This window comes from Aulonocara sp. 'chitande type north' Nkhata Bay, linkage group LG17, assembly GCF_057382095.1.
Source record: "Aulonocara sp. 'chitande type north' Nkhata Bay isolate Kocher_YH1m ecotype deep benthic linkage group LG17, A_spYH_male_GT1.1, whole genome shotgun sequence".
NCBI classification, from domain to species: domain Eukaryota; kingdom Metazoa; phylum Chordata; class Actinopteri; order Cichliformes; family Cichlidae; genus Aulonocara; species Aulonocara sp. 'chitande type north' Nkhata Bay.
This window is the reverse complement of record NC_141360.1, coordinates 42,022,172-42,034,635: the sequence shown is the minus strand read 5'-3', so window position 1 is coordinate 42,034,635 and position 12,464 is coordinate 42,022,172. Positions and strand designations below refer to the sequence as shown.

General features: G+C 43.1%; 1 protein-coding gene across 4 annotated transcripts; it reads left to right on the top strand.

Annotated features, from left to right (window-relative positions):
* The first annotated feature begins 77 nt into the window (after window positions 1-77).
* msrb3 (methionine sulfoxide reductase B3) lies at window positions 78-9,168 on the top strand. 4 transcript variants are annotated; one of them, XM_086268057.1, is made up of 7 exons: window positions 118-257; window positions 1,228-1,340; window positions 5,478-5,586; window positions 5,973-6,050; window positions 6,477-6,505; window positions 7,165-7,262; window positions 7,860-9,168. In XM_086268057.1, exons 2-7 carry the CDS (start codon window positions 1,238-1,240, stop codon window positions 8,037-8,039), a joined length of 597 nt encoding a protein of 198 aa, XP_086124183.1. In that variant the 5' UTR covers window positions 118-257; window positions 1,228-1,237; the 3' UTR covers window positions 8,040-9,168. The 4 variants fall into 4 exon arrangements, with proteins under 4 accessions (XP_086124182.1, XP_086124183.1, XP_086124184.1 ...); XM_086268058.1 differs by lacking the exon at window positions 1,228-1,340 and adding an exon at window positions 4,630-4,779 and having other exon boundaries at window positions 140-257; XM_086268059.1 differs by lacking the exon at window positions 118-257 and adding an exon at window positions 4,630-4,779 and having other exon boundaries at window positions 1,246-1,340.
* The last annotated feature ends 3,296 nt before the right edge of the window (window positions 9,169-12,464 follow it).

Genomic DNA, 12,464 nt, shown 5'->3' with positions numbered 1-12,464 from the left:
GTCCGTGGTTGGAATTATGGAACGGTAGCTCGCGGGACCGTGAAGGGGGAGGGGCTTGGAGTCGCCGAGTGAAGTCGTGGCCATAATTGGACATGTGCAGGTCGTTTTACCCGGACGCATGTTTGGTTGCGCCGATAACCTTCCGCTGTTTGCCTATGACGTCAGCTGGCTTATGCTCCGAAGAGTCGCCGGCACGGGGAGCTCCTTCCGCCGCCAGCCGCTCGTCAGCGTCGCGGTCCTGCTGCTGCTCCTCGCTGGTACGTTACCGCGTTGTTAGTAAACCGGGAATGTCTTCGTCCATCGGGGACTGTACGAATGCAAAACACTCAGATTTTAAAAACAGGGCGAACATTGAAACGATTTAGTTTCCAAATGAAGACCGAATATTAAGATGGGGATATGCTCGGCGGGCAGAGACGGGTGGGAGTGTGGAATAACTTTAACACGCGTGTCCTCGTTTCCTACTGAGTGCATACTTGCTGCAAATATCGGTAAATGTGGTGCGTGTTACATAATCCCACTCGTGACGTAACCCACGGTGCTACACCTAACTGACATCTAGTGGCCGAAGGTGTCGCCATCATGACGTATCTGGTGAAAATCTCACGAATTGTCACAGTTGGAGGGTTTCGTGTAGCTGCGTTCCCGACATGAAGCACCAGCCCCGTGGCTGCTCTCGCACTGCTGGGTGTGCAGTTCCTGGGAGCACCCAGAGCTCTAAGCTGAAACCTGTATTTACAGTTTGAATGGACGTATGTAATGCTGTCCCTTATCCACTCTGAAGCAAAACTCTGTGCTTTCCACACGTGTGTATATAATGTAACCATTTTACATTACAGGCCACTTTCACACAGTACTATAAAAAGTATTTCATTACCTATAACACACATATGTCACACAAACGCACAATTTACAAGATGAATTTCAAAATGTATTAGAAGAGTGTGTGTGTGTGTGTGTGTGTGTGTGTGTGTGTGTGTGTGTGTGTGTGTGATAGAGAGACATGGATCAGCTCCTGCAGCCACGAAACAGCTGTTTCAACAAGAATTCATAGTAAATAGTTAAATGCAGCCATGCTGGTGTTCAGCAGTATTTACCCACAGAACTTACCTCAAAACAGTTTAACTTATGAATCACAGCCAGTAGATCCCATTCATGCATGTTTTCTGGGGTTAATAAAATAATCCAAATATGATAGTCCTCTTTTCTCTCTCTCTCTGTCTTCAGTGTGACTGTTATGGCTGTCCTCGTCAGACGTGGCCTTTTTGTGGCCCTGCATCATGCCCTCAGGCAGGGTAGCAGCTCAGTCTGCCACCCTGCATTGCCTGCTGCTCTTCTAGGTACCTGCTGCTCGTCTAGAGTAACCTGTTAGTTTAGGTGTAAAATCATCCATATAACCAACGTTGGCTGTGGTTCTTATTTAGTCAAAGAAGGTGTGTGTTTCAATCAATCTAATGTAATCCAGTGCTTAAAAGCATACCGTATACGTACTGTACTGTACATTATGACCAAAAATATCAACACACCTTAGTGCTACATAAACCATGCATACAGCTGTGTCAGCTGCAAACACAAGCATTTATAAAGAGATGATAAGTAGGCTACTGAAGTGCTGTGGTTTTAATGTGTCAGGACCCACTGATGGAAACATCGTCACCAGAACTGGGCTTGAAGTATTAAAGTACCGATCGTACAGTAGAGCCGCGACTAGTGTGCTGGATGGGTTTGAGCTAAATAATGACCTGTTTAAGAGCCAGTGGTGCTGGTTTCAGTCTTTATGCAAATGTGCTGTTTTTAAGTAGGGCTGCCACGGTTAGTCGACTAGTCACGATTAGTCGACTATCAAAATCGTCCACGACTGATTTAATAGTCGACGCGTCGTTTGAAGCTTTGTAAGATCCCAAAAGACGCAGGAATAAGTAGCAGGATTTAAGAGTGTAATAATGGACTGAAACAGAAGATGGCAGCACTGCATGTACAAGGATGCCAGCTGCCGTTAAACCCCGAAGAAGAAGAAGCTGTGTCCCAGAATTCATAGCGCGGCCCAGCTCAGTTTCCAACAATGGCGGCAGCTGTTAGTTTTAATATTACTCTTTCTGGGTCACAAAATACACTTTTAAGATATTTTGAGGCGTGAATGTAGTTGTGTAAACGTCAGATACCTGCTCGGTTTACAAGACATCACATATTTGCAAAAGAGCTCCGACGTTTTTGGAGATCTGACACCCACTAGCTCGAAGCTAACGGGAGGTCGAGACCTAATACAGCCGGGAGGAACACCGCTTTCCCGGCACATCGTGCCTCGACCTCCCGGTCGGCTTCGAGCTGGCGGCCTCCGAAGAATGTGGCTAAAACTTTTGCGAGATCTCGCAAAAGTCCGTCTTAATTTTTTTTTCCTCCCTAATTTTTTTTTTTCCTCCCTAATTTTTTTTTTTTCCTCCCTAATTTTTTTTTCTCCCATGTCCCCTGGGGGCTCCGTACAGGTTAAACATGATATATGAGTCACTTAGATAACTTAAAATGTTATTGTTTGGCTTTTTTTTTTGTATTTTATTTGTTCCTGAGTAAATCAGTTTGTCTGAGATTAAAGTTATAGTTTTTACACAGCTGAATAAATGTCAAGCAGACAGCTGATTATCAGAAGTGTGAGATGCTCCAGAATTTACTCCGGTGTCCTGTTATATTTTAGATAGCAAGGAGTTTATTAAACTTCACCGAAACAATCTGCAAATTTCATTAAAATTTAATAAACTATCATCTTGTCTTTATTTTTAGTTAGCACAGACCTTAAACACTTAAAGCTGTAAGCTAATGATAGTTATATAAGAGCAGATGCTGCTGGTGCAATAAGCTGTACGTTTTACGTCCAATGGATGATGATCTGATTAGTGACTAATTGCAAAAATAATCGGTGACTAGTCGACTATCAAAATAATCGTTTGTGGCAGCCCTATTTATAAGGTTGGAAACCTGCAGCCAGGTGAGACTGAAGCAGTCACCTGATGATGATGATGCTGAAAAACGTTTCTCCATTGAAAACATCCAGATGAACAGAATCAACCTTCTGGGATTGACTTGGATGATTGAGCGTGCATCAAGACATGTAAAAGACGGCTTGAACACACCAGGATGTCTTGTAATGTTTTGTAATACAATGATGAGACAATCTACAGAGGTGAGGTGTAGGCACTAAACAGCTGGTGCCAGGACAACAACCGTTTCTCTCAACGTCAGCAAAACAAAGAAGTTGATGTTGGACCAAAGAGAAGAACACCTGCCCACCCACATCAGCGGTGCTTAGGTTCCTCGACAGGAACATTATCAAGGACATCTCCAGGACTCATGGACAGTGTAGTCAGGGAGGTGTGTCAGCGCTTATACTTTCTAAAGGAGGCTTAGGAGGTTTGGCTTGAACGCCAACATCTCCTCAACCTTCCGCAGAAGCACAATCGAGGGCCTACTAACAGGCTGCGCGACAGTTGTCAACAGCTGAATATCACTACAAGGAACGACACGCGCCTCCCTGACATTAAAAACATCTGTGAGCAGTTTTCTACACTTTCAGAAAGCTTGTATCTGTTTTCACAGCACTGAGTTCATCTGTAAAAAAAGATCTAATCCAATATTGTGTCTACAGATGACGGACAGCCTGGTAAAGAACCAGTTTTAAGGCACTGATGCACTTTGTATTAGCAGCGTGTCAGAAACGCTGAGGTAAACCATATTACACAAGATCTCTGCTGAAAATCAGCGACAAGCTCTCATTGAGTAACGGTTCATGAAGTCGGCGTCATGGACGAGGAATCTGAATGTGAAATATTTGGTTCAATTGTCATTAGTAATGAGGTATAACAGCCATCTGCAGAACACCGTGGGGGAGGCTGTGTCATTGTTTGGGGCGGTTTGTCCACTTGTGGTGTTTGGCCGTCTTGTCAAAGCTAACAGAATAATGAAGGCAGGAAAGTACTGTCAGATTATAATCCCCATCAAGTATCTTTTGAAAAGCCTCTGACTGGATTCAGTCTGCAGCACGACTGTGATCTCAAACACGATGGAACATTATTGGTCACAAAGGAGTCTGGGATCACGTAATCAAAGGGAGTCAACATCCAGAAAGCCTCGTAATGTCCTTTGATAAGTGTAGAGACGGGTTCCTGAAGACTGCTTCAAGACATTAACTGCCTAAGAGCGTTCAGGATGTGCGGAGAATAAAGGGGGTCGCACTCTGTACACGTCACTTGTGCCGTATATGATGTATTTCATTTATGTTTGCATGTTTCAATAAGTCGTTGCACCGAGTTTTGCACAGTTCTTTACTTAAGTTAACATTTCTGTAATGATAGTGTTTATGAAAGTCTGAATTATAACGTGATAGCCTCGTTGATGTTATCCCGTACTTGAACGAGGCAGACCTGCTCATGTTGTGATAACCTCTCTCAGAGAATTCATATGTACATGAATGTTTAAGGCTGTAAACGACTGTTAAATTGTAGAAGATGTTGCCTGTAGTCTCGTACTGTAGCAGTCTGACATTCTCTGCTGGGTCATCAGGTCATCTCATCTGAGACTCTGTTCGTTTGTAACTGCTCGTGATGTTGTTTCACCCTCTGTCTGCTACTCTTCATACAGCCCAGTCCTTGGTTGCAACCCTGCTAAGGGGTGTTTGGTTCTAGTGCTGGGTGGAATACGTTTCTCCAACATCCATGTCGGGCTTCAATCTGCTGCATCTAATAACCAAGAGTCAGCCTGTAGCTCTGAGGTCCTGCAGTCTTCCCTCAGGTCCACTGATTGGGTGCTGTGTGCCTGCTCTGCTTTGCCTCACTAAAACTTTAACACTCCTGGTGTGTCAGCCTGACTTTACATTTTTCCAAGATTTTGCACTGATAGATGTTTGACAAACACAGACTTGGTGCCAGTTTGTGTTTTCCAGTAAACTTCATCCTGTAAGAGCTGCTTCATGTGTTGCCAGGTCCTAGATTTGGCTGAAAAATGAGTGCAACCACTGTAACTCGTCTTTAGTCTCTGACCTGCTAGTCTAACAGATAAACGATTCACCGCTTGGCTTTCTTGCAGCTTGCATGCACTGAGTGATTTTGTTTGTGACGTTGCACCACATCCTGCTCGTAGATTCTTGCAGTCTGAAATGGTGCCAGTGTGTTTTTTGTTTTCCTGGACAGCCAGTTTTACCAACATGCACATATGTTCTCTGTCAACCCAGAGGAGCATCTCCGTAAAAGCCTTGCACCTTTCCTTCAGTTCGTACATAAATACAGAGCTTCTCAGGTGGATATGATCCATTTGTAGAAATCCATTTGGAACATTTTGATTGTTGAGGTGTAAACAATCCAGCTTATTCATCTCAACTGTAGCACAATCTGTTTTTTATTGATCCACCTGCTCTTAGATGTATTCATGTTGTTTATATGACGGTGTGCAGTGTAGTTAATACTTGTTGCTCTCTGTGCCTGACCTCTCAGGAGCATGTAGGACTAAAAGGACATGGCCTCTGAGGTTCACACAGGAGGAGCTGAGACAGCGCCTCACACCAATGCAGTACCATGTGACCCAGGAAAGAGGAACTGAGAGGTACAAGTTAGTTTTTCAAAATAAACCACTGAGGTTCATTATGTAAAAACTGTGACCTGGTCGATGTAATCACAGAAGTTACTCTGGAAGCCGTACTTCAACCCGTTCAGTATTTGAAACTAAATCATGAAACTGTCAGCTTATAGTTGCTGCCAGCTGACAGATTATTGCTTACATCATTTATGGTGATGTTTTACTACTTGATCTAAGTTATTACCAGATAAAATCAATCCGCTTGTTGTTCAGTTACATGAACAGGACTGGGATCAGTTTTATTTACACAGTTCCAACAACAGTCGCCTCAGTGCGCTGAAAGGTCCGAACTGAAGTGCATCACAGCTAAATGAAGTCAGTGTCGTGAAGTTTCACTTCGTTCTTTTCCACAGCGCCTTCAGTGGAGAGTTCACGTATCAAACAGATGAAGGGACCTACGCCTGTGTCGTCTGTGGGTCGGCCCTGTTCAGGTAAGACTGCCCTGCTGTTGTTGTGTGACTGTTAGCGCAGTGCTTCAGTGCTGCCGTGTGCATACGTACTCGCCTGCTGCCCCTCAGCCTCTGTACACGGGCACCTGTGGGATAAAGGTGAAATCATAGCATAGTTCTGGTCAAGCTCATCTGAGAGTTTCAGTAGATGTAACTTTGGTATTAATGTGAAAATCCCAGGTGACTTCCTCCTTCAGTTGTCACATTCACAAGAATTTCTGAAAACTTGACCTTGTACTTGAGGTCGCCAGTACGCCATCAGCTTTTGATGGCTGTGGGGTAAAAACGTAAAGGTCAGTAGAACAGCTGACAGTAGGAGACGTAGCACGCCACTACAGTTTAAAATAATATGGCGAATAAGACACAAACCAGTATTTTTCTTCATGGCATTTTTATTTTCTCTCGTAGTTCCAACTCTAAATTTGACTCCGGATCAGGTAAGTTAAACTTCACATTTTAAAAATGTAAAAGATTATTTGAATGTACTGTATGTAAAGCTACGTGTGTGCTAAGAACGAGCTCTTACTGCCTTAAACTGATACTGTACAGCACGCAGGAAACAAGCTGAATGTGGGACACGGTCAACAACAGGCAGACGTGTAGCCGCAGGAGTTTCTGACTTGTTTATCAGTCTTTTGTAAATGTTGGAACAACTTTTATAAACACATCAATAACAATACGGTGTGGTCCAACACTTCTGTTATTATAGTTTATTTCCACTAGACAAACAAGATGAATATTTTACAGCTGCTGAACAGAAAGAATGAAACTGTGGATCAACACAATCATACGTGGCTGTAGTGCGTCGTAGTTCATGTCGAAGTGATGGTCATTACACTTGGCTGGATGTCTCTTTTGTTATGCATTGTTGTAAAGTTTTCAGGTCCATGAATATGAAAATAAATATCGTTAAATCTGCTTCTGACTAAAAGCTCTGAGCTGGTTTGATAGAAAACAAAGTTTCACTTCATGTAAACAAACAACCGACTCTGTAAAAGAGATTCACAGTAACTCCGACAGACAAAGGTAGCTACAATGTTACAGATGATGATGCAGCGTGTTGTTACTAGACGACGTGATGCTGTCATGGTTACAGGTTGGCCATCCTTCAGCGACCTCATGAAGGAGGAATCCATTACTAAGGCTGATGACTTCTCCTATGGGATGCACAGAGTAGAGGCTACTTGCAGTCAGGTAAACTCGTCATCAGCAGCTGTTGTTTACTCTTCTACTACGAGGTCGTCAGTCTGTCACAGGGCTGACACAGACAGACAACCATCCACTGTCACACCTGTGGGCCAGGTGACCTAACCCCACTGCATGTGTTTGGACTGTGGGAGGAAGCCACACAAACACAGGGACACAAGCTGTTAGCCCGAGGTGCTACCCACTGGGCACTAAAGTGGATGAAACTTAGATGTATTCATGCACTGAATCATTTTAGGCTGTGTTACTGTTACTGATCGCTATTTTCAATTAGACAGAAACACATCGTTTCTCTCAGATCAACGTTTGCCAAGATTCAGTATGACTCACAAAAACGTGACTCACAGCACTCATGTTTCTATGTTTCACCAGTCGTTACGTTCACTGTGACCCAGGCTCAACAAAATGTAGCTGAAGGGTTTTTAGAAAGCATAACATTTGCCACCGGATCAGAATCAGACTGCTTTCAAACAGTCTCTGTTCTTGGCGACTGAATTTTCACCAAAATGATGCAAATAAAGTCATGTGGAGAATATCGTTGCCATTTATCAGGATCAGGAGTAAATCTCTTCCTTTCTGCTTCAGTGTGGAGCTCATCTGGGACACCTGTTTGACGACGGTCCGAGACCCACAGGGAAGCGATACTGCATCAATTCTGCCTCACTGGCGTTTCAGCCTAAAGACACCGCGCCCTCTGCCTCCAGGGGTGAAGCTGAGGGTGGAGCTGCCAGTAGCTCTGCGAGCGATGAGAAGACTGAGCTGTAAAGAAAAACAGAGGAAAGAAGAAGAAAGCCCCTGAGATTAGTTCTATTCTGACTTACTGTGTAAGAAACAGGTGATTATGCGGTGATGTTCAGGATTCAGCCACTGACCAAATATTCTCTGTGAACAGTCATGAAGAAGGAAGTTGTGTATTTCTTTTTGAGATGCAGATAAGGAAAAGATTAGAGGAAAAATAAGCTGTTTTCAATCATTTAATGATGCGCACAGGAACACACTTCATTTAAAGTTCTTGTTACTCTCACTTATTAAAATTTGGTTAATGGATTGACTTTGGATTTTAAAAACAAACTGCTGTCGTCTCGTTCTGTCACACCAACCCTCTGCATGTCCTCCTCTACATTCATCAATCTTCACTCTGGTCTTCCTCTTTGCCTCCTGCCTGCACCGTCCCTCCTCTGCAAATGTCCTGCCCATGTTATCCTGCCCATCCAGGAAGAAAACCCAGCATTCATTCCTCGTGTCTTTAGCACATACCTCCACCTTTGTGGGGGCTCACCTGCCGGCTCCCTACTCTCAGTACAGATCCCAACTATTGCAGTCATGGAGACTTCTGTCTGACCTCATCTGTCCACCTCCGTCCCCTGCAAACGAGGACGGGCTCACAGCCCTGATATAATCTCACCCCCACCATGAACCTGTCTTACCTGACCCCAGGTGCCTTGCTATCCTCATGCACTTCCTCTCTCGTGCGTTCTCTAGATCTTTCTGACCTTCTTTGTATTTTTTCATCAACACTGTGGCGCTGCTCTGCTGCTCACCGATTGTTCCTGGATTCAAAAACTTGTCCCTACATGTTCATGGTATGGCTGATCAGCTTCATCCACCCAAAACCTTTCATTTCCTGTGTCTGTATTTGGATTGTGTCTGCAGAATTAAACATGATCTGGTTTGTAGGCATGCACACACAAACATGTAGACATTGTTATATCGTCACTTTGAAATGATTAGATTTTATGACCATATATTTTTGAAGACATGGTTGCACACTTATATTTTATTAATGATATATACACTTGCTCCTTCTTTAGCTCTACCTTGAGAAATATTTGCAGTTTTTGGTCACAGTGTGAATTGAAATAGTTAACTGGTGAATAAAAAGTATCCAACACTATGACTTGCTGCTTGTATATTTGAAACTGTAACGTATTTGTGGGTAGTTCCCAAGGGACCACAAGGCAACACGAGACGGTTGTTAAGGGCTGGACCAGTGAGCTGAACGCTGCTTGCTGTGAGTTTTATCTTCTAGTATCACAAAGAGCAACAAAGGCTTCTTCTGGTAAGAGTAGATGTTACGATTAGGCAATGAAAGTGTGAAGCAGGTATAGCAAAACCCAACATGAAACTATTAATTGTTTTTGTGAACATTAAACTTTATACAAAGTGTTCTTTCTATCAGTACCTGTTATCTTTTTGTAGTCTGATTACTTCAGTTGCCTTGAACACTCACCGTATGTCTGAACCTGCTGAGGTGCACGGTTGGTGGACCAGTCCACTAGTTCGGACAAAAGCTGGACGGTCATGGCCAAGTAGGCTGTTTGTACTCGCTGGCCTTTTGATTAAGAACACCTTGCTAGAACCGGACTAGACCTTCCAGAAGTGCCTTAATTCTTCATGGAATTGCTTCAACATTACTGGAAACACTGGTCAGAGATTGTGGCCCATATTAACGTGGTAACATCACACAGATGCTGTAGATTTGTTAGCCGTACATCACTGATGCAAATGTGTTGGAACCCATTTATAAGGTGTTCTTTTGGGTCAAGACTTTGGAACCCATTTGAGTCCACTGAACCCACTGTCATGTTCAAGAAACCAGTTTGAGCTGAACTTTATCCACACTAATCAGTTGATGTCTACTTCTAGCAGGACAGCATGTCATACAGAGATGAACCCAGTAAGCAACAACACTCAGGGAGGCTGTGGTGTTGAAAATAAGCAGCTGTAACCTCTGAGATCCAATCTTCTTTAAGACAATGGGATGGAAAACTGTTCTGCACCAAACGTTTGTACTGGGTCCCCCCCCCTCTTTCTGGGTGTCACATCCTCTGAGATGACTTGTAACTTCAACCATTGTCACCATTGTTGACAGACCCTGTCACCGCTCTCTTTATGTCCTTCCTTTAACGTGATTTAAAACATAAACTTTAAAAGCACTAAATTACATATAGATAACAGACTAAATATGTATGTATATATAAATATTATGTAAACCCTAGTGATTAAATACAGAAAATCTTAAATAGGAATGTGGGGGGGGGGGCAAATGGGATATTGCACAGTGGCAGGAATGAGCAGCAGCACAGACTGAACAGCACAAAGGTTTTATTGGCAGTTAGTACAGTATTGCACTTTAAAATAAATACCAATAAAGTGAAGTGAGCAGTGCAGATTATACAGAGTACTTGTGAAGCTGCAGGTAGCTTCTGAGTGTGTCCTGTGTGTGTGTGTAAGTGTTGTGGTTGAGGTGTCGTATGGCTCGATGGTAGAAACTGTTTTTAAGTCTTGTAGTCGGAGCAGACAGACTCCTGTAACGTCTGCCAGAGGAGAACAGCTGATGTGCTGGGTGGCTGTGGTCCTTGATGATGCTCTGTGCTATACGGAGGCATCGCTGAAGATAAATGTCCTGAATGGCAGGAATTCAACCCTCCTCATCTTTTCCAAGTGTTTTCACACTATTTTTGCATTTGGCTGGGTCAGTGTCACTACTGGTAGCCTGACAGGGTGTGTAGATCACAGAGAGATTCCACAGGTAGTCCAGCTCTTTCAGGATGGCACATCAATACATGCCACTGCCAGACGTGTTGAAGCCAACAGAACCACACTGAGGCCGCCTAAGTGAAGGAATTAATTTTATTTTCCATTGAAATCTGATGTATTTTCAAAGTGTTCCTTTAACTTTTTCAAACAGTCTATTTAAAAATAAAATCAACCTCATTCTGAATCTTTACCTTTGAATTAGTGTTAAACTAGTTACATTCATTGCATTTAACTGACGCTGGGGTGGCTGCAGCAGGTCATCTAATTGAAAGGTCGGTGGTTTGGGGAACATACTGAACCTCACAGCTGATTCACTATATGGTACATCACATATAGTATGGGACATATATACACCTCCCACAGACTAGACACCGAGGTTGCCATTCTCACATCCTGAGGCAAAGCAAGACCTTTGGTGCTGTAGACGGATGAACTTCTGTAATCCAGCAGGAGAGTGAGTCTCTGTTTAGACAGAGCTGGCAGGTCACACATTGCACATTCTGAGTGTGGTCAATGTAGGTATATGTAGCACACGCAACGGACACACAATGGAAACTCCTCTGCTCCTCAGATGCAGAAGGAGAGAAGCAAAAGCTCAGAAGCTCAAATTCCATAAAGCTATAAGCTGCAGGAATAACCCTGGGTAAATATGCAGTGTTCAGGCGCAACAGAAAGTGAGAAGCAATGCAGTCTTATATGTAGGGATGGGTACTGATAAGATTTTCACGATTCCGATTCCATTTTCGATTCTGTTTAACGATTCGATTCTTTATCGATTCTCTTTAAAAAAGGAGAACACTAAGGTCGATTAGCTTAGAACTTTGTTTTATATCTTCTCTTTGAACAAGATAGAAATTTAGGAGTAACATGGCCTTACAAACCCAACAGATCTTAAGAGATCCAGCCCACGGCTCTTTAATGGGGTGTCACAGGGTCCCCAGGAAAAAAAATTGTAAATGTAAAATAATAAAATAAATATTCTTCTGTAGCAATCAGAGATGGGCGTTACTGTAATCAGATTACTTTTTTCAAGTAACGAGTAAAGTAAGGGATTACTATTGCAAAAACGGTAATTAGATTACCGTTACTTACCGTTAATTACCGTTACTTTCAATAACTAATTTTTTCACTTTCAATAACTAATTTTTTAGGCACGCTGCGTTACTGCGTTACTAAAACCGTGATTTTTTGCGAGAATGTCTCATGACAGTGACGTTAGCGAGTGCGACGTTCGTGGCAACAGCTGTGTGCAGATCAACAATGGATCACATATCGAGTGCAGAGAGAGTATGAGCGTGCAGCGTTTAAAGCGTGGAAGTACTGACCTTACTTTGAGTTTGATTCCATACAAAGTGACAAAAACATTAGTGTCCGCTGTGCGTGGGAAGAAAACTTCTTTTTACAGCGAAAAAACCCCTAAACTTCCAAACAAGCACCGAGTAGCTACGAGGTAATGGGAAACTCACAGAGAAACTCGCGGATTCTTCAACTGACCGCGGCACACCTGCACCAGGGTAAACCTCCGCCTACCCCACTCCTGCTTTACAGGTGAAAATAGAGCAACAGGACCGCTGAGTCTTTGACTTTATTTATTTTCTGCTGTGTTTTACTTGCATCTATTTGAAAGACTGAGTGTAAACACAAAAAATA